Genomic DNA, 21,627 nt, shown 5'->3' on the forward strand with positions numbered 1-21,627 from the left:
CAAGGAGATTGCGTTAAAATATCGGTTGTATAAAAAGGATTGCGATGAGTATGGTGAGGCCACAGGGCGCTGCTTAGCTAAAAAAATACGCGCAAAGGAGACCACACAAAGAATAAATGGCATGAAGAATACTTTGGGCAATATGGTACATGATCCCCAGGAGATCCTCAAAATTTTCCAGAACTTCTATAAAGAACTATACACAGAACAGGCTACGGGGTGACACGCTAGGGATCTAGGGCTCCAACATTTATTGCTAGAGCAGTTGGATCAGGAGGAATCTGGGATTTTGGATAGCCCTATCACCATTGATGAACTGGAACAGGCTATTAATAGCATGACGACTGGGAAGGCGGCTGGGCCGAATAAGCTTCCTTCGGAGGTCTATAGGACCTTTTTTCAAGATCATAAAATGGACATGCTGGCTGTCTTCCAAGCAGCTCAAACTGGGAGCGCACCGCGATCTTGCGATGAGGCTAATATTGTTGTATTTAAGAAGAAGGACAAACCATCTGTCCTCCCGGGGTCCTATCGCCTGATTTCCCTCGTTAACCGTGATGGGAAAATCTACGCTAAAGTTCTAGCGAATCGGTTGGCTAAAGTCATCTCCCCTCTAGTCTCTCAAAGACAACACGGTTTTATACCGGGTAGAGGGACGGTGAATCATATCAGCAGGGTAGTGACCTTCTTCGATATCGCACAGGCTGAGTCCAGGGACTTAGGATTGATCCTGCTCGATGCCGAAAAGGCATTCGATTGTGTCGTGTGGGATTTCCTTTGGGGGTCCTACAGCAGATGGGGTTTGGCCAGGGGTATATTCAGGCTTTACAGGTTTTATATCGATCTCCTGTGGCCAAGATCTGTTCAATGGGGCTTGAATCGGAACCAGTACAGATCTCCAGAGGCCCACGGCAAGGGTGTCCTTGCTCCCCACTGCTGTTCGCTCTGTATATCAACCCTTTTTTAAATATGTTGAAGAGGAGTGCCCAGATCAAACCTTTTTTACGTTCAGCAGGATCACTTCTGTGTTCTCGCATACGCTGACGACATAGCTATCGTAACTTCTGATCCTGTCGCGGCTTTACCAGAAATTGACCATCTGGTTAAAAGGCTAATTTAGCATACCTGGAGAGAAAAGTTGAGAAGAGGAAGCTTGCACTAGAAGAAGCAAAAGCCAAGGCAAAGGGGCTGCTCCCTGATAGATTTCCATGTAATGAAAATTCATCGCAGTTTTCACCTGCCTCAAAAAACGGTGAGCTTTTGCAATGCTTCTTCCTCGTTAATTATAACCTATGGTTCTGTGACTTGCATTCTGAAACTTCTATTTATTTAGGAGCAGTTTTGGCAACACTTTGCCAGTTACAGTCAAAGACCTACATTCACTGTTCTTGGAGTGCTTTACACATTTCATGATATGGAACTCAAGACAAGCAAATTATGCATGATGCAATGTAGGGGGATTCTTGTCAGTGTTTATTTTTAAGTCCTGCCTTTATTCTTGTTACGCGTGAAGATAAACCATGCCCCTGCTTTGCATTAGTGGGATTCTCAGAGATGTCATGAACGCAGTGCTTGGACGCTGCCTGGGCAAGTCTGTCGGTCGTTGGAGGTTACCGCCTCTATAATGAACAGTCTGATAGGCCAACTTTAACTGTATTTTTCTGCTTAAAGGACTATATTGATATAATTGCCATTTAAAAATAAATCTAAATCACTTTGCAGAATTTAAAATCTAACTATGATGATTCCTGGCCTACCTGATAGTTTCTACTGGTAGACTGGTGTGAAAGTTAAGCAGAAGCTTTACAATATAGCAAGAGATGGAACCCAAGCATTGATTTAGAAGGGTTACCTTATACTTTTTTGCTAGCAAAATATCACTAGATTCCATGTTTGGTGACTTTACGCCTTGGTAGTTCTAGTGAGCACAGTCACCTTAGTGTAAATGTGAAGCTTCATACTCGACTGTTTTCCTAGTATCTTTTACTTTATTTAGATGCCCAATAAATTCTTTTTACTTTTACTCTAGCTTGAGTTTAATAGCACAGGTTTTTATAGGTTCAAGTTAATCTTTTATATTTTAACTAGATTTAGACAAACCCTCTACATTTTGTTAAATGTAATGATGAAAGAAAATGGAGAAGACTTTACGATGAAGTAGATAAAAGAGCTTTCAAATTGCAGCAGATGTTATATAAGGAGGCGATTGTTAAAACCAAGGCGGAATACTTCGCCAAAGTCATCCTGCAAGCATCCAACAGTACCAGAGCTATTTTTGGCATAGTGAAGGATCTAGCCAAACCAGAATGTGTTGGCAATAAGATTCCAGCCACGCAAAAGTTATGCGATGACCTCGCATCCTTTTTTGAGGAAAAAAATCAACAAAATCATCAGGGACCGTGCCCCACATAATCATGTCGAGGAGAGTGTTGAAAATATTTTATCTACGAATGAAGAGAACACGCCTCTAACATCAGCATGGGTAGAGGAACATTAGATGGACTTAGACTGTAGCTGTCAAGCCACCTTGGAGAATGTTCAAATCCCCACTGAAGAATTATTTTCAAAATTAGCGTTGGGGGTTTCATCTGGATCTCCACTGGACCCTCTCCCTCCAAACAATCTGGAAAGAATTTAGGGAAGAGCTTTTTCCTCGTCTCCGCCAAATCTGTAGCCAATCCTTAAATCAGGGAGATGTCCCAAAATTCTGGAAACAGGCTGTGGTAACCCCACTCCTCAAAAAACCAACACTCGATTCAGGCTGTCTGTCTAACTACAGTCCCATTTCTCTACTTCTGCATCCGGTAAAGATTCTGGAGTGAGCGGTTAGCAAGTCTCTATCCCAGTACTTGGAGGACCATCATCTACTGGATGAGCTGCAGTTCGGTGTCCGCCCCAAACACGTTACAGAAACGGCCCTGGTAACAGTACTGGATGATATGAGAATACGGGCTGACAATGGCCAGTCAGTTATTTTAGTACTGCTGGACATGTCAGCCGCATTCGACACGGTGAACCATGGCATACTGCTTGAAAGACTTAGGAGTATTGGAGTTAAGGGTTGGGCGCTCAAATGGCTTCAGTAATATCTGACAGATAGGACACCGGCAGTGAGCATCCGGCCTTTTTCATCTATAAAGACAGCCATTCAACATGGCATCCCGCAGGGGTCTGCCATCAGCCCGATTCTGTTTATTATCTACTTGAAACCACTTATTCCCCTTATTAGATCTTTTGGAGTGGAAGTGATCAACTATGCTGATGACACGCAGTTAGTGTTCTCAGTGGAAGGCAACCAATCAGTGTCTATGGATAAATTCCACGAGTGCATGCAATGCACTACCAATTGGCTTAGGAAGAACTACCTTCAATTTAATGGAAACAAGACAGAGGTTGTCTATTTTACCTCAAGTAAGATAGCCCATCCACTCCCTACGGAATTCCAGCTGACCCCCACAGGCACACCATTAATTCCAACTAAATCGGTACGTAACCTAGGGGTAATGATGGACAACAATCTACAGCTGGACTCGCAGGTGAATAAAACCGTGGGTACCTGCTTCTCCTTAATTAGAGCACTAAGAAAGATCCTGCCACCACTTCCCAATTCGACTAGAATAGAAATAGTGAGGAGTGTCATCATGAGCAGGCTGGACTATTGTAACTCCCTATAACTTGGAGCTCCAAACTCCTTGATAGGGAAGTTGCAAAGGATCCAAACCATAGCAGCCAAACTGGTGTTAAATCGACAATGCAGGTCTTCTAAGTCTTTGGCACTGAGAGACTTACATTGGCTGCCTATGTAGCAAAGAATACAATTTAAGTCTCTCTGCAATGTTTTTAAAGCTGTTCATGAATTGGGCCCTAAACCATTACAGAGAAAATTCTCGTGGTACTTGCCCACGAGAAATCTCCGTTCCTCCTCAGCCTATCTAGTAAATACCACAAAGTTCAAAAGATCAAGAACAAGAGGGAGAGCCTTCAGTACGGTGGCCTCCCGGTTATGGAACAACCTCCCAATGGATATCAGACAGTCTGACAATCTCATGCATTTCAGGAAAAAACTGAAAACTTGACTGTTCCCGAGAGAGGAGTAACATGCAGTTCTATCTTGTCCTCCCCTGCCTAGTATCTATCCCTGCATGACTAGTATGTAGTTAACACCAAGGTAACTCTCTCAGCGCCAGGATACCCGTAGGGTGACAGATCGCTATATAAGAACATAAATAAAAATAAAAAATCGCCCATGGACATCTTTATGTGTCTCATTAGGCAGACCACAGAATGGGCAGTAATTCCAACTTAAGTTTGTGATTATATGGTAAGTAAGCTGTTCTCTAGTAGTGGATCTGGGCAACATTCAACTGTGCTAAGACCTGTATGTTAAGCATTGCACTCCAGCCACCATTTTGTGTTAACAAGTCAGTGAAACTAGCCCCCACCCTCCCCTGCAACAGGGATATTCTACATCAGAGGGTGCTCTGAGACAGCAGTAATCAACTGTGTGCTGTTTAAACTGTATTTAATAGGGACTGTGCACTTCGTTTTTTGGCCAGGAGAGGGAGTAAAGTTTTATTCAAACAGTATTGTTAAAGGACAAGTTTGTGAGGCCCTTACCTGCAGAAGTCCAAAGTGTGGATTGAGCCTGTCTGTCTCCTAGGAGATTTCTGAATAGAGCAGCAGCTTCCAACTCCCTGGCCAGCAAACCTTGTCTGAGGTAGCTGGGACCTTATATAGTCTGCTATTGTTTGGTACATGTATACACTGATTGGTGGTTATATCTGGTGTTTCTATTAGATTAGGGTTAGTGTCCTCATTGGTTGGGTATTTGAGGGTTGTGATTGGTTTCTGGGTCTGTGATTCAATCAATGTAGGGTTGGGACTAGAGCTAGGGTTAGGATTCCTTTTGGAAGTAGGGACTAGGGCTTCCTGTGTTATTGGTTGTTGGGACTAGGGTGGGACTATGGCTAGGATTAGGCCTTTAATTGGAAGTAGCGATTAGGGCTTCTGTTGTGATTGGTTGCTGGACTAGGTGTGGGACTAAGAGTAGGGTTAGGCTTTCCATTGGAAGTAGGGACTAGGGCTTCCTGTGCCATTGTTTACTTATACTTGGGTTGGGACTAGTGGTAGGGCTAGGGCCTCAATTGGACGTAGAGATCAGGTTTTATTTTAGCTGATTGGTTGCTTGGAGTAGGGCTCGGGTTGTCTGTAAGGTCCAGATTTTATGGGTAGTGTTGTGATTGGATAGTGTTAGGGCTAGGGTTCCCATTGGCTGGAGGGGTCACCTGATTACTAGGGCTATAAAAGGCCAGGGTTAGGGCGTCTCAACCCGGGCATCGAAGCCAAGGGCGGAGACGACAAGGGCAGTTGTCTGTTTGAGCCTGTTCGTGACTGGACGGGACCAGGGCCAGAAATGCTGCCCATGTTCCCATTCAGTAATACTCACCCACAATTTATTTTCACTATAGATATGTACCTTTCCGTGTGTATTGCTTTGTATAAACATGTAGAATAATTATGTGGTTAAAAAAAAAATCATCATTGGTCTACATGTACTTGCTTCCATTGTGCATCTATGTACCTCCATGTACTTGGATCTGTGTGTCTGTTACTTTACTCCTGAAAAAGCATATCCAATGCACTACCCTATTTCTCATCCTGTACCTCTTTCAATATCTTTAATCTACAAATATTTACCTCCTTTATGCATCTATATACTTTCAATGTACTTATGGATCTATATATTTATCACTTTCTTCTAATTTGTCATTTCCAATGCACTACCCTATTTCTCAGCCTATACTCTCAACATATCTTCTAGCCCAACTTTCTGACTCATCTCAAACTACTTTCTACTACTCTTTCCAATGCTCTACCCTATCTCTCACCCTATACATCTATCAATATATCCTCTACATCCACTCTCATTTATCCCAAACCCCATCCAACTACTATGATCCCCAAAATAACCCTTTCTAGACTCTCTCCTACTCTACCCCTCCGTGCATCATCTGACACCTCTTTTACCATACCAACCCCCCAAAACAAACCTCTCTAAACTCTTCCCTCTGACTCTTCCCCTTCAAAAACCCTTTTTACTCATCCAAAAGCCACCTCCTACTGATATGACCTACAAAAGTAATAACAAAATTAATAAAAACAAAGTCCTTCACTATTCTATCCCTCCACTATCCCTTTCAATCAAAATAACAGACTAACATGTTCACTTCTCAAATTCCAAATTCCACTATACTACCTCACCACTAATCCTTTATGGATTCCACAGTAGCGTGCTACTCGCCAATAAAGCATTTCAACACCCCATCAGGGTTACAAGCGCTATATAAATGCAAACCTTTTTTCCCTTTTCTACCCCTCCCCAACCCTTCTCAATCCAAATAACTGACTAACATATCCACCACTCAAATTAATTTCAAGTTTCACCATACTAATTCAACACTAATCCTTATGGGTTCCAGAGTAGCGTACTACTCGCCAAAAAAGTGCTTCAAAACCCCATCAGGGGTAGCCAGCGCTATATAAATACAAACCTCTTTCCCTCTTCTATCCCGCCACCTACCCTTCTCTATCCAAATAACTGAATAACATATCCACCACTCAAATTACTTCATAATTCACTATACTAATTTTCAACACTAATCCTGTATGGGTTCCAGAGTAGCGTGCTACTCGTTAAAAAAGTGCTTCAAAACCCCATCGGGGTAGCCAGCGCTATATAAATACAAACCTCTTTCCCTCTTCTATCCCGCCACCTACCCTTCTCTATCCAAATAACTGAATAACATATCCACCACTCAAATTACTTCATATTTCACTATACTAATTTTCAACAATAATCCTGTATGGGTTCCGGAGTAGCGTGCTACTCGACAGAAATGCGCTTCAACACCCATCAGGGGTAACAGGTGCTATATGAATGCAAACCTTTCTTCCCCTTCTATCCCTCCACTATCCTTCTCACTCCAAATAACTGACTAATATCCACCACTCAAATTACTTTCATATTTCACCATACTAATTCACCACTAATCCTTTATGGGTTTCCTGAGTAGCGTGCTTCAACACCCCATCAGGGGTAACAAGCGCTATATAAATACAAGCCTTTTTTCCTCTTCTATCCTTCTGCTATCCTTTCGAATCCAAATAACTGACTAACCTATCCACCACTTAAAATGTACTTGCATGTTTCACTATACTAATTCAACACTAATCCTGTATGGGTCCCAGAGTAGCATGCTACTCGCCGAAAAAAGCGCTTCAACACCTCGTCAGGGGTAGTAAGCGCTATACAAATGCAATTACAATACAATACAACACAAAGTGATTCCCAATGAATAACTGAGAGTCAAAATTAAATATATGTGAACGAAAGTATACGTCTTTTTTAAAAAATGTATAGTCTCCGAATGTGGGAAAACAGAGAAACTAAAACATACAATAGAATGATTCTGAAACAACGTGCTACATGCTCAAGGTTTAATATTGAATGTGCACGCGAAGCTAGATTGTTCGTGGTGATTAAAAAATCTATCTGTGTGATCAAACGTGTATGTTAAATAGTTATCCTGGATGTTAACGAAGAAAGCGTCAGAGGGTCAAAAACAAACAATGAGAAAAGATTCATCATGCATCAAAAAGTGCTGCGTATTCGTTTCAAAATCCCTAGGGTGCTTACTCACATTGGATGAAAGTGATGGCTTGTTCAAGAACGGGTGTGCGTATGTGATCACCACTCCGTGGGTGTTAGATTCGGGTTTCAAAACATGCACCTTATCTTCGATTAACTGGAAGTAGAAATGGAAATAGGACTGTGTTCAAGAAATTGTACTCAGTGTATGGATGACGGCGGCCATCTTACCCTGTATCAATGTACTGGAAAAATGACTACTCACTTCGATACATGATAGTAAACTGATAAAACAGTAGACTGTGATTTAACAAACATTGTAAGAAAATAAATGATATAGTGAAAACATTGTCTCTAGTGAACATTTCTGACTCTGAATGTGTAAATTAAAATATGAGCGAGTTGAAATATGGAAGTGTATGAAAATAAAAGCAAATATACTTTCATCAGAGTAATACCTGCCAATCAATCATAGTAAGTGCCAGCTCTAAGCTATAAATAGCACAGGAATTCTATTCTGTCATTTATTCCTTGTTGCTTAAGTGCATCAAGGTGTCTTATCCAAAAGTTTTCTCGTTGACCTCCAAAATAAGGAATTTCAATTGGCTGATGTTGTGTTTGGCTTCCATGAAATGACAAGTAACTGTAGATTTCATTTGTTTAGTTCTTATGTTACTTTTATGTTCATTTAACCTGACTTTTATCTTCCTTTCGGTTTTGCCGACATAAATTTTTCCGCACGGACACTTCAACAAGTAAATAACGTCTTCAGTATCACATGTTGCCGTCACCGGTTTGAGCTGTTCATAGTCCAGCTCAAACCAGTTGCAGGGGCTGCCAGCTCTTGCTCTGGCGCAAAACTGGACAAAGGATATGGGTGTAGCCACCCCTCTGTCCTGACCCTCCAATAGATGGGTCCCCAGAATTTGTCCCACCCCTTCCTTGGGTATAAAGTAGGAACCCCTGTCTACAGGACTTTAGATTTACCTGGACGAAACTCTGCTACAGAATCCCAGAACTTCTACTATCTACATGATGTTGGATGACCGAAGAATCTTCCTTGGAGTAAAAGAGTTACTCCCCTGCAAGGCAGGCACCAAAGACACATCTGTCCTTTTTGCAACTATGCAGTACCTGAAGGACTCCGAGACTTTGCAACACAGGAGGTGGGTTTCCAAACTTCCCCGAGGCCGATCCGTGCTCTCAGCAATCCTGAGATCCAAAGCCCTTGTGGGGACCGTGCAATCCGAACCCCTGGACACCGTGAATATTTGCAGCAGCATATGCTTCTTGGTGATCACTGAGGCTGTGCTTTGGGCTACTTATATTCCTGACCCCGAGCAGTGATTCCACTGAAGATTACTGGCCTACACTCCTCGAGTGACCCGTGGGCTGGTATTTAGTGATTCCTCTCGAGGTCCCTTCGCAATCCCTTGTCTGTCGACTTGTGGGTCCCTAAGAAGGGTACTTTGACTTTCAATGGACTTACCTGGTTTCTCCAGACGTGCCCTGACTTTCCATCACTTGAGGAGTCCACAGGACCTTGCTGGTCCACACCAAAGCCGTTTTTCTCTCACTGCGTGGCTTGCCATTGCCAAGGCTTGTTGTTCTCCAATCTGGACACCGATTCCCCAGCACTCGACATCCTTTGTGGGACAGCTCACCTGCAGACTGTGGTTGTCGTCGACACCTCCTGGTCTCCGTGGCAGTGGAGTCAAGATTCACCTCCTCGCACCTGAAACACCCGACATCGGTGGGCATTCGTCTATCGTGCCCCTGGTCACTGGCAAGTGACCCATACTCTGTCCCCTCTGCTTCCAGGTTCTTCACATCTTCAATCCAGGCTTGGATCACACCAGACACTTTTCCTTTCTATGGCAGCAACACTTTGCAGCAACTCTCCATTGACGGCATCGAAGAGTCCAACACCATTTGACACCTATGCACCCGGCTTCCCTGGGTTAGGTAATACGAGTACTCCGGTGCTCACGTGGGTGCTGGCCTTAGAACCTTCTAAGTCTGAAAGGGTTTGCTCCAAGTCCTCTCCTAAGTGTCCTTAAACTCTAAAATTACAACCCCGACTTTCTCATAGGATTGTACGGAGCTCGCGGCTGTGTTCTCACACTGCACGCGTCCCCCGTGGGTTCCCTGTGTCACTACCTTGGGTGGTTCCTTGGGGTCCCAGTGATTCTACGTGCTCTAGGCACTGTATCTAGTCAAGTTGTGGTTCTTATACCACTTTCTTAATATATGGTTTGGTCTCCCCCTGGGGCCCATTGTATATTGTGCTATTTACTGTCGTTTTAGAACTGTATTATTGTGTGCCTTGCTCTCTAATCTCATAAAGAGATTAGTAGAGAGTGTTTAGAAATAAATACATATATTTTATATATATACCGTGTGTGGGTCTCCTTTCATTTAGTTATTCAAGGGGTTATAATCTGGTAAACCAAGCTGCTTTACATTCCTTCGAGACTTAGCCTGAAGACTGCTCTCCATAGCTACCACTAGGATAGCTTTCAATAAAGGTTCTCTTAAACCTAATCATCAATAAGGGTTGTTTGGACTGGTGCAAGGTGCCCACTATAACTAGTGGACAGCATATACCAGGCCAACTTCTCTCAATAATGACTTTACATTGATTGTACACAACAAGATTGGTTCTTCCTCGGTTATCGTTACTTGGTTGATCTTTGTCAAAAACTTTGTTGTGTCCCTTATGTAGGTACTCATTTTCATCACGCTGGGTTGTAAATAGCGGTCTAAAAACTTTCCAATGTGTTCATGTAAACTGCCTTTAGTTGACACTATTGGGCGAAAAGGTGGATTGAGTGTGTCCTTGTGTATTTTTGGGAGCATGTATATCGTTGGGGTGTGTGTGTATCAAAAACCTCTTGACTTTCTCATTGATTACTCCGTTGTCAGCGGCTCTATTCACGAGGGATCTAAGTATGTTCAAGAATTGATCAGTGGGGTTGGTATCCAGGCTAGCATTGGTATGTTCATCAGCAATGTGAGCTTCTACTTGTGTTTCATAATATGCCATATTCATCACCATAAGGCCACCCCCCTTATCTGCTTTTTGACATGTGATGGCCGGATTACGAGCAATGTTCACAAGGATTCCAAACTCCTTTTGGGTGAGATTCCTCAGTTTTTGTCTCTTTTTGAAGTTTAATTTTGATATGTCTTGTTTCACTAGAGATTCAAAGACGTCCAAATTTTTGTGGCTGACTGGTGCCATATATGAGCTCTTAGGTTTCAAACCTCGTAAGAGATCTTCTCCGCGATCCTGATGTTCTGTTACTACGTTTTCAAAAAAATTTCTCAATTCTAATTTCCTCATTAATTTGAAGAGACTTATCTCTAGCTCCAATCAGTTAGTGTGACTGATAGGTACAAATGGTGTTCCCTTCTGTAAAGTTAGAAAAAGTATAATCTGAGATGTTAATCACCAAGTTTTGTTCTATCACATCTTCTTGCCTTTCTCCTTTTTCCCTGTGATTGTGCGGGTTTGAGGAGGCTCCCTTTCTTTCTCCTTTTCTTTTTCCCCGCCTGGGTCGTCTCTGTCTACCTGGCCTGATTCTAAAAAAGAAACTCTGGATGTTTGAGGCCGTTCGGGGGGCCTCAATGTTGGAATGTCCTGTCTCTTATGTGGTTGGCTAGAGATGTCACTCTCTGAGGATGAAGTCTCGGTATTCTGGGTGTATGGTCTGTTTTGTCTCCTCCTTGTGTATACATCTGCCGAACTGTAAACTTCTCCTAGTTTATAATCCACGGTGTCTCTGAGGAATTTACGAATTTTTCTCTCATTTATTTTCTGGGAATGTTTTGTCATTTGATTGTTATTGTCTTCTAATACTTTTGACCAATCCTCAGCAGACATTGATTTTGTAAGTTCAGACTTGATGTTAGATATTTCTTTTGATAATTCATCCAAGATATTTGACAACTCCTCAATGATCAATAAGATCAAGTCGAGAGAACATTTGTTTAGTATGGCGTACCACCGATCTTTAAATTTCTGTACGTTTTTGCATAATGTGTGTTTAAGCGGTATCCTCAAGCCTCTTGGTATCCTTTGAACCCTGTGGTATTTAATCAATGTTGGCATGCAGCTGCTGGTTAATCTCTCTTTCTGACAAATATATCAGTTGCTTAATATTCTGTTCCTTATTGCGATTTGTAGAATATTGGGGTGGTTTCCTCCTGTATCAATGAGTAGATCCTAGTTGCTTCTTCATTTTCAAATGAAAATGTTTCTGCTCGTAGATCAGTTACGTTTGATATTTCATCATATGCCATTTCGGTTTCCCAAGTGCGTGCACCGTACTAGGTTCGGAATTGAATAATATCTGTTAGGTTGAGGTACGTACACAGCTGGTTGTATGCTAGTTCAAATGAAAACATTTGACGTTAATTAGTTTGTATTGTGCTCCCAGGGAATCGCCCTACGGACCAGAGCGTTAGTGAATACTTGAAGTCAATTGCACCCCCCTAAAAATGGGGTATGTCCCCCTAGGCACAAAGCAGGACCCTTGATGAACATCAAGTATATTTTTTTATTGATTCTTAATGACAACAGTAATCTGAGATTCTTCATTCAATGAGTTCTTGGATGTATTCTGTATAAAATTAAATTGGTTCCCAAATCAAGTCATGGTATCAAACCAGACAACCACAATATCCAAAATGCATTGCAACATGATCCTCTGTTTCAAGCGTGGATTGAAGTCTCAGGAATTTTACATATCTTACATATCCCTATGCATTTCAGGCATTCAGCCCTTCATCAGGAGTTAAATCTGCAATGTGAAATTAAATACAGTGAGGAAACCTGCGACACTGTTTGTTAAGGTAAAAATAACAAGATATTATTCTAATTACATAGGACATGCCTCTTGTAAAGGATTCCTAGTTACGCTTCCCTGGCCACACCCCTTTCAGACACCCCCATCTTTTTCATCCCACTTAAAGCAGTGCTTATGGTACTGATGTGCACCGTGCTGATGTGATTAGTTTGGGTAGTGTCTTGACCCCAGAAGGTAGTGACATTTTCCTACTCAACAGTGCATTATTGTCCAAATGGTACCACTGTCAGTGGCGGCCAGCATGGCTAGAGGGCGGCGGGGCAGGTAGGGTGTGCCGAGGGGGGTGGGAGAGACGCGCGGGGGGCGGGAGATTGAGGATTGAGTGTGCAATATAAAATGAAGTACCTTCCAGACGGTCCTGCATCTCTGTTCCTGCTCTCCTCGTCTTCAGATAGAAAGCACAGCCAGGCCCCAAGGACCAATCACAACGCTGCAATACTGCATTGTGATTGGTCTGAGCGTCGTGACACTGCAGGGGTGGGCATGTTCTCCATGCAGGCTGTAATGCAGCCTGCATGGAGAACAGGGAAAGTGCACATGACTGGGTTTGGCAGCCCGAGAGTCATTGCGCACTTAGGAGAGGGCAAACCACTCCTCCCCTGCCCTGTTCTGTGAGCAGAGCAGCCCCGCCCACCCACACAGCAGCACAAAGAATAAAAACATAATCACGCAAAGTTATTATCATTTTTTGTTTCGTGCTTTGCACTGCTCAAAGGCAGTGGGGCGACGCTCCTCTGCCATAGCAGAGGAGTAGCCACTGACCACTGTGAATGCATCATGTGCAGTACACTCCCCCACCATGCACTTCTTGACGGTATCTTCTGTCGCAGATCCTTAATTTCTTCTACCACGACTCTGAATGCAGAATGCTGAAGGCAAGGAATAGGACCCCTGCTTCGGAAACGTACACCAAGTAAACGCTGCTGATTGCAGTTGCAAAGTGGCTTGTTGAATTTATATGTGTTATGCATTCTGAAGTTTCTCTACTGGAAGTCAATTGAGAAACGGCACACTTGCAAATCTATAAGAGATTATGGAACTCCTGTGGTATTCTCGCAGGAAACAAGCATGGATGTATGTAAACGTGCATGTAAAAAAGCACAAGGCTTGCTTAACTTTTTCTGTGCTACACATTGGTGCCCGCTACAAACCTCGTGCATGCTCTGATGGTCTTTATCTGGATACTTAACACTGCGACTGGGGGTCTGGTGGGGTCCAGCATGCCCCAATGCAAGGGTTATTGCAAAGGGATCAAAATGTTCTATAGAGGCGACTGATTTCTGCCAGTTCAACTTATGCTAAAGGGGATGGTTTCAGGGTGCCAGGACTACTTGTCAAAGATACAGTCTCAGGGCCCTATTCACAAAGGATAATTTATAATTATAGATTTAGTCACATGTAAATGTACCTTTGTAGTTAGGTGTAAGTCCAGAAGAATAGAGGGGGAAAATAAAAAAGTTTATTTTCTAAAATTAGAATATAACATTAAAATGTAAATGGATGTAAAAGTAATTATAATTAACCTAGGACTAATAATATAAAAATTTGCAGCACATTAACTCATCAAATTAAAGGTTTATTACATAGTGCATTTTTTAAATATAGACTAATGTATTAATATTATTTCATTCAAAACTAAAAAACACCTTTGTTAGAATTTTAATATTTAATACATATGTATTAAATGTACTTAATAGTTATGTGTTTTGTATGAATGTAAAATCCTTTTCATTTTGTACTACCTGTTTGAACATAAGTTAGTTATTTTTTTTAATATACAAAATATGTAATTTTTTTATCCAGTCTACATTTTTAACTCTAAAAACAACTTAATTTGTTTTTTATTTGAAAGGCAAACTAATTTAGTTATTACTATTTCCTATGGGGTCTCATATTAAGTACCTGCCTCTATTTTTGGCTGTACCAACTTTAGAAGTGGAGTTTGGGAATAGCAATAGGCGTATTATTTTTGTGGGTGGGTGTTTGTATCTGTAAGCCCCTTCTTAAACTCTGTAAAGTCCTTTTCTAAACACCTCGATGAAGAAGTAAGTATTTACCATTTTTCAGTCACTCCCCCTTTACCTAATACATTTGCTAGTAAATTATGTACGTACGTGTGCGCAGATCTCTGCACAGCTGCTTAAGATCTCCCCACAGATATTACAGGGGATGCAGTGGCAAAGGTCTTTACATTTAGGTTGGTGAGTAGCATTTGTAGTACATGAGTACCACTACTTCATGTACTACAAAATACAGTCACAAATAGCTGCCTTTAGTGTCTAGGTTAATAGGACATCGATGGGTCTCATGTCCAAGGAACAGAATATAGGTCAGAGGGAGATCAGTTATGGGGTCAAGCTGTCTCAAAGTCAAAGTAAATGCAGGAGGACTGCTGGTGCTAGTATTAGGTTAGCATCCAAAATATGGCCCGATAGATACACAAGCATTGCCGGATGTATTTCAAACAAGCATTGGCATAGCCAATAGGTCTCGCTTTTGGGACTTTATATAAGTGTTTACCAATGCAACAGTTGATGTTGTTGCTCCAAGGATATTGTGTTGCATAACTAAATACTTATCAGGTCCCAAAAGTGAGACCTATTGGCTATGCCAATGCTTGTTATTTATCTTCCCCGTCCAGCATAAAACCGGGCCACGTGAGCGTGTGACGAGTGCAGGCACCGACTAACGAGCAGCAAAACACAATTTCCCACCAGCAGGGAGGCGCAGCCAGCGCGGTGGCCTGAATGTGCACAAACAAGCATCACGAGGTGCCAGCTAGATTAGGCCTAAGCAGGCGCGCAACACCCATTGGACTCAAAGGGCTTCAGCCCCCCCCGTCGTGTGCGGCAGCCCGGGATGAGACACCTTCCCTGGACAAAAAGCAGCCGCACCCGAGCACTTCACAGGTATTTAAACGACCATTTGCATGTTAATGAGGCCTTGCTGTTGTTTCACCCCTTCTAAGAGCCCCTGCAGCTCCACTCTGCCAATTGGTTAAAGTTCAGCCCCCCCCCGAAATTTTTGCTCAGCCCCCCCCCGAAATTTGGCTCTAGTTGCGCCTCTGGGCCTAAGTAGTTACAAGCCACAGCAGGGAGAGCCATATAGGCGATATTTAAACCCAACAGTATTTAGGTCTGCAACTGTAAACAAGATTGCATGAATAACATGGTGAATTAAAGAAAGAAAACACAGGAAATTCGTTTTAAAGGTGCACATTTCTATTAGAGTGTTTTGTCCGCGTCTAATAGAAAAGTAGCAAACTGAAAGAAAAATATTAATGAAGTCTTTCTTCCCCTGATCCTGCCTGTCCCGTGCCCCCTCAAAACTAAAGCTATATATTTATTGGCGAGATCCGACTTCTACATAAACACAACCGCTCGGTGAATGCCAAAGGTAATGTTCTGCGTGGGGAGGGATCTGCCAATGACGCACATGAAGTAAAACCCGGCTGTTCCTTAACAACGTGGTTCTCTGTTTCTGAACGGTTATTATTTCGTACCCATGTGGGGTTCACCACATGAAATTCTCAGTCCCTCTAAATCATTCTGTTCCTATCAATGGTAGAAATTAGACGAAAGGCGGGTTACCATAGTACCGCAAATGGAAGCAGCAAAGGTCGCAGATGTATCACAGGTTCAGAAAGGTAGTGCTTTGTAAATGTAAAATCTATTTTCTGTTCAGGGAAGGCTCATGGGGAGGGGGGGCGGCGGAGGGGGGTGTTGGGGGATATTGGGGGCGGGGCTTGTGTATCGGTCGAGAGAGAGACGGCCAAAGGATAGGGGAAGGTTTGTGTCTGGGTTAATTTTTTGGTATGTGTGGCTGGAAGACGCAGCAGAACATATGCTTCTTCCGCTAGGGCTGTTGGTCCATGTTATCTCTGTTTTGTCACACCAACCTTACCCCATTGGGACTCTACTTACTCCACTTGCTGGACCATGCCATCTTCATAACTAGGTAGGTTTAAGGAGGGGCCGAAAGCAATGTAGGGCAATGCACCCGATCCCCTTACTCCTTACACACTGACAATCCCTCATCACGATCGCGATCACTCTCAAAGCGAAAGTGATCGCGATCGCGATGACGCACGCTAGGCATGCACGTGCAGCAGCGGGGGAGGGGTATGGTGCAGGAGAAAGCTGGCACAGGAGATGGCTGGGCGAGAAGGGAGGGGGGAATGCGGGGAGCAGCTGTGCGCGTGCACGCCATCGTGCGCTGTAGCTTGTCGCCAGCACAACAAGTGGGTAGCACTTTCGAAACCCACCTACTAAATGTCTCGCCAGACCAGCGCATGCGCTGTGTCAGGCGAGACCTAAAAAATGGCTAGATTGAGATTTGCAGTTGGTGAGATACCAACTGAGCTCACCACATAAACATTAGTGACGCTGGAACTCGGGTTTATGGTAATGCAGGGCTTTAACCTCTTCAGTGCCCATGACGAGATAGTCTCGTCATGGAGCACGGTTGCGCTGTGCCCATGACGAGACTATCTCGTCATGAACCCCACCCACTAATGCAACGCCCGGCACAGGAGGGCGAAAGGGCGTGGCACTGAAGGGGTTAAGTGGGCCGGGTTCTGCCTGTCCTCAGCACTGGCAGGACCCGGAAGTTCTAAAATGCAGGTGCCGAGACGAGTCCCTATCGGGCTCTCCATTCTCAGCCTCGGTGACAAAAAATAATCTTACGTCTGCAGCAGTGCCACCCTTCACTGCCTTTGAGGTAACTTCAAAGAGACTCGTTATAGTTCTTTCACAGTTTCATCATTAGGGCACTGAAGCATTTTCAATATTATCTACAACGAAGCCATAGGTGTTGCTTGTTTATCTTATGCAACTAACAACCACTGACAAAGCCAATAGTCCTAGCTAGGTGTAGGTGTAATGTTACTTGTTGTATTATGTATCTGGATGCAATGACAGAAGCAGCAAAATACCAGTAGGGAAGCACACTATGCTAAAAACAGATTTTCAGTTTACATGTTTTTAAACCACGCCTTTAATTATATCGGCCATGCCCCTTTGAGAGACCCCCCAGTTTTTTCATCCCACTTAAAGCCCTGTGGTAATGACTTCAAACAACAATGGCCATACGAACAAAACTTTTTTAGAGGTTTCAAACGGGCTGATTCGCAGAAGTCAGTAATGTTGCACCGAGGACACACACTTGCAGCTCCATAAGTCTCTGCAGCTCCTTGACCTTCGCATAGGCTCTTTGGCCTATTGGTCAGAAGCCTCTCCACACCGGACAGTGCAGCTGTCATTGTCTAGGGCAAGTAGACTTCCCCAAGGGCCATAATACTGTTAGCCTTAAGTACTGGGCAACACACACATTCCTGTTGTATCCTGGAAAACTTCACTGTTTGCTGGTGTTGCCTCCTGAAGTACAGGCCAAGTACAAGATATTGACTTAAAGGGAGAGTGTTTGGTTCGCCCAATACCCTTCTGTAGCAACAAGTTGAGAGCAGCGGGCTGACTGTCAAGGAAACGTGGTATGCATTAGAAGCCACTTTACTTAAAGTATAACTTGGACCTTTTAGACATGCTCAAACTGGACATGACTTGGTTGGGTCTAAAAGTAAAACTGCACATCTCTCAGGACCAGTGCTTTAAATGGGCCAGTACTGCCTGGTACGGAGTACCGGCACTTTTTTATTTTGAGAGGGAGAGTACCGGCACTTCTTTAGAGAATCCTCATACTTTTAATTGGAGGGTACCTGCACTTCTCAGAAACAAGTAGGTATTCTGCTACAGAGTACTTGCACTTCCATTTTTACATTTCAAGCACTGCTTGGGACATTGTGTCAGCTTTTGCCCACCCTGTGTACCTTCCTGGCCAACCACTTATTTCTGGCACCGTCAGATACAGAATCACGGGGCCAAGCCTCACTTGGATACCCCCATGTGAAAAACTTGTAAAATGGCGGATGGTGGCCCTGCTGCACAGGGGTCGGTGCTTCGTTACATCTCGAAGGATCGATGGCGACTTTTAGTCAAGAGGCTGAAGGTAAGTGTGTGAGAAAGTGCCCTCTTCCTGCATGTTTGCCCCCACTTTTTGCTGAAATGCTGATGTGCTTTGACTGAGTGTGCCATGGGCACCTGCTAATCAGGTACCCAGGGCCTATGTTCTTTCCCTAAAACTGCATTGAAAACAAAACCCAATTGGCATCTCTGGCCACAGGTCAGCCCCTGGTAAATGGTACCACAGGTACACAGGGCACTGTGACCAGAGAAGACCTCTAAGGGCTGCAGCACTTATTGTGCCACCCTTAGAGGCCCTGTACCATTACACTCACACACCGCCTTTGCAGGCTGCGTGTTTTGGTGCAGAACAAAGTGAAGAGTCGACATGGCACACATCCCTGTGTGCCATGCCTACAACCCACTGCTCTGGCATAGACCAGTCCCCCCTCTAGCTGGGTGCACTATACCAGTGGTGAGGGTACAGGTGCATGAGCCCTGTACCCCTACAGTGTCTAAGTCCATTCTTAGACCTGGTAAGTGCAGTGCTGCCATTAAGAGTATATGGTGCTGGGAGCTTGTCATTACGAACTCCACAGCACCATAATGGCTACACTGAAAACTGAGAAGTTTGGTAGCAAACTTCTCAACACATTAAACCCACACTGATGCCAGTGTGGGATGTAATGAAATATGCACACAGAGGGTATCTTAGAGATGCCCCCTGAAAAATGACCTACTACCAGTGTCCAGGCTGAGTGGCTGCTCGCCACCTGCCACCATCAGACATGTTTCTGCATCCCAGGATCGAGAGCCTGCTGCTCCCGGGAGCATGAAACAATACACATCCTGGGTCGAGGTGCCAAGCCTTCTTCACCAGGATGGGAAGGATCTAAAAAGGGGAAGCTTCAAAGGCGTGCTGCCCTTGTGAGCTTCCCCAGACCACTTGCTGCTTTCAGCAACCGGTCCCCACTGGTTCTGACCCCCACTTTGGGCGGGAGAACCGGCGGGAAAAACAAGTGAGGAAGAGAGGTGGGAGAGGTGAGATGAAGCACAACTCTCAGTCCCTGCCAACTTGCAGATGGGGGGACTCAGCCAATCAGGGAAAGGCTTATGCCCCTCTCCCACTGGAGGGTGGCATAATAGGGGGTGTCCCCACCCCAGGGAAGGGACCCATTGGTGTTTTCACCCTAGCTACTCTTTTATGCAACGTGGGAGGGCAACAAAAGTGTTCTCACTTGGAACATGGAGGAGCAATTTTAAACAATAAAAACTGTCATTCAGCCTAAGATTACCTAGGTGAACGTGCGCATTACAAATACACGTTATGTATGTATGTTAAACAACACCGACTATCCAACATTAAAAAAAAATCCATATTTCTTTTGTTTTATTATGACTACTTTGACTTATTGGAAGCTCTATGTTTTTCTTGATAATAAATTCTCCCAAAAAGTACCCCACCCACCCCAAAAAAAACCTATGTAGTGAGAATTTCAAGCTCAAGCAAATTCTCTATATCTGTACAGGCGATTGTACAATTGAGTTGTTTAATGCATCTGTTGTGTATGAGTGTCGTTCGTGTACAGCTTGCAATTCAAAGGGTCAAATCCTCCAACCTTCATACTTCCGAGGACTATAAAATGAGAACTTTTTCGTTGGGTAATAAATGGTTACATGCGAGGCAGCCGGGGCCGCGAAGCCTCGACACCATGGGTCCGAGAGCAGGGCCGCTGGAAGCTGTGCCACCTGTTTTAGGGCGGGCTAGAAGGCACTGTGAGACGGCACTGGATGCATGGAGGGGTGACAGAGAAGTACCATGTGTCGCTCCGGGTAAAACCGGACCCGGCCCCCTCCCCGGCTGTCCCTGTATGGGACGAAAGCTCACGTGACTCATCACATCTTTAGTTTGACAGCAGTGTGGAGAAGTTCGTTTTTGGGTGGTGGGTGCCGCAGAGAGAGAAGGCGGGGTGGTAGAGAGGGTAGGCGGGGTGGTCCAGAGAGCGGGCAAGGATTCGCAGAGAGCGGGCAGAAGGGCCAGGACAGCCGGTGACGAAGGGACAGAGAGGGCACCAATCGACAGACAGACCAACAGACCACCACCATGCCCTCCGGGACCAGCGGTAGGGCACACTCCTCTGCCAAACAGACCGCCTCTGCAGTCGCCAAGAAGGTACCGGGGCACCCCACCCTCGGGACTCCCCCTCCCTTTCCTTGTGTGGGAGGGCACTGCCCGCGTTCTCTCTGTGGGCATTCTGATCCAAAATCTTCGTCCCCCGCCGACTCCTCGTTCAGCACCTCTTCCATCTCTCAATCCAGCGCCTTAAAGTCATTGGGCTTTTTAACATTTAAAAAACCGTCGCTAGGGTCTTTGGTGGCGAAGGGGGTAATGGTGTCGCCCTTGTGTCCCGAAGCCCCCTTAATACACTGGAGAGAGCACGTTGGGACAGGCGACCTCGGCCTTATTCGAAAAGAGCCGTTGCGAGAAGGGCGACACACAAAGCACTAAATACCCCTCGCCTGTATATTTGGCCCGTGACCTTATGCCCCCTTCATGTGCATAACTCATCCTCGATCCCTGCTCCTCATTTTCTCTTCACGGTACTTAGACATCCGTTCTTGATCCCACGTTTTCACCCTCTTCTCTGTTGATGCACGCCCCTCGTATCCTCTTCCCTTATATTTGAATATCAGTTTCGCTGCCCTGGATATCTGCTCCTCTCCCTCCCCTTTACTCTCTCTTCCTTCATATTTAGGCATCCAATTCGCTCTGGAGAGATGCGCGTGCTTCGTTCAATATGCCTCCATTTATTTACAGCGCCTTCCCATTTTACAGGTATACCCTTCTTTCTACCTCTGTGTTTTCGACCCCCTCCCCATCCGCCCCCCTGTTCTCGCTTAGTAGTTCTCTCTACTCGCCTCTGACTGTCTCCTGTTCCCTCCTTAGGCTAACCCCCTCCTGGACCTGCGATGGCGCCGCCTGGAGGAGCCGCTGGGATTCATCAAGGTGTTGGAATGGGTGAGTGAGACCCGAGGACTTCTTTGCGCCCCTGAGGTGTCGGAGCAGTCCCTTACCCTCACGAAGAGAGTCCGGGCTTCAGGGTCTTGATTGACTAGTCCTCGGGTGGCAAGGTGCTGAAATAGCCCATGG

The 21,627-nt window shown here is 44.5% G+C and overlaps 2 protein-coding genes across 3 annotated transcripts in view; one reads left to right on the plus strand and one right to left on the minus strand.

Moving 5' to 3' along the window:
* PSMA5 (proteasome 20S subunit alpha 5) overlaps positions 1-7,777 on the minus strand; it is a 189,817-nt gene extending 182,040 nt beyond the window's left edge. Inside the window, exon 1 of one of the 2 annotated variants that reach the window (XM_085652970.1) lies at positions 7,701-7,777. In XM_085652970.1, coding sequence (XP_085509096.1) covers positions 7,701-7,702 — 2 coding nt within the window. In that variant the 5' untranslated portion in view covers positions 7,703-7,777. The remainder of the gene's footprint in view (positions 1-7,700) is intronic. The other variant, XM_085652979.1, reaches the window with a different exon arrangement.
* A 12,673-nt stretch (positions 7,778-20,450) lies between these two features.
* LOC146871989 (synaptophysin-like protein 2) overlaps positions 20,451-21,627 on the plus strand; it is a 922,132-nt gene continuing 920,955 nt past the window's right edge. The window contains exons 1-2 of the mRNA XM_085652941.1: positions 20,451-20,649; positions 21,424-21,495. Coding sequence (XP_085509067.1) covers positions 20,581-20,649; positions 21,424-21,495 — 141 coding nt within the window. The 5' untranslated portion in view covers positions 20,451-20,580. The remainder of the gene's footprint in view (positions 20,650-21,423; positions 21,496-21,627) is intronic.

This window comes from Triturus cristatus, chromosome 1_1 (genome assembly GCF_964204655.1).
Source record: "Triturus cristatus chromosome 1_1, aTriCri1.1, whole genome shotgun sequence".
Lineage (NCBI taxonomy): Eukaryota > Metazoa > Chordata > Amphibia > Caudata > Salamandridae > Triturus > Triturus cristatus.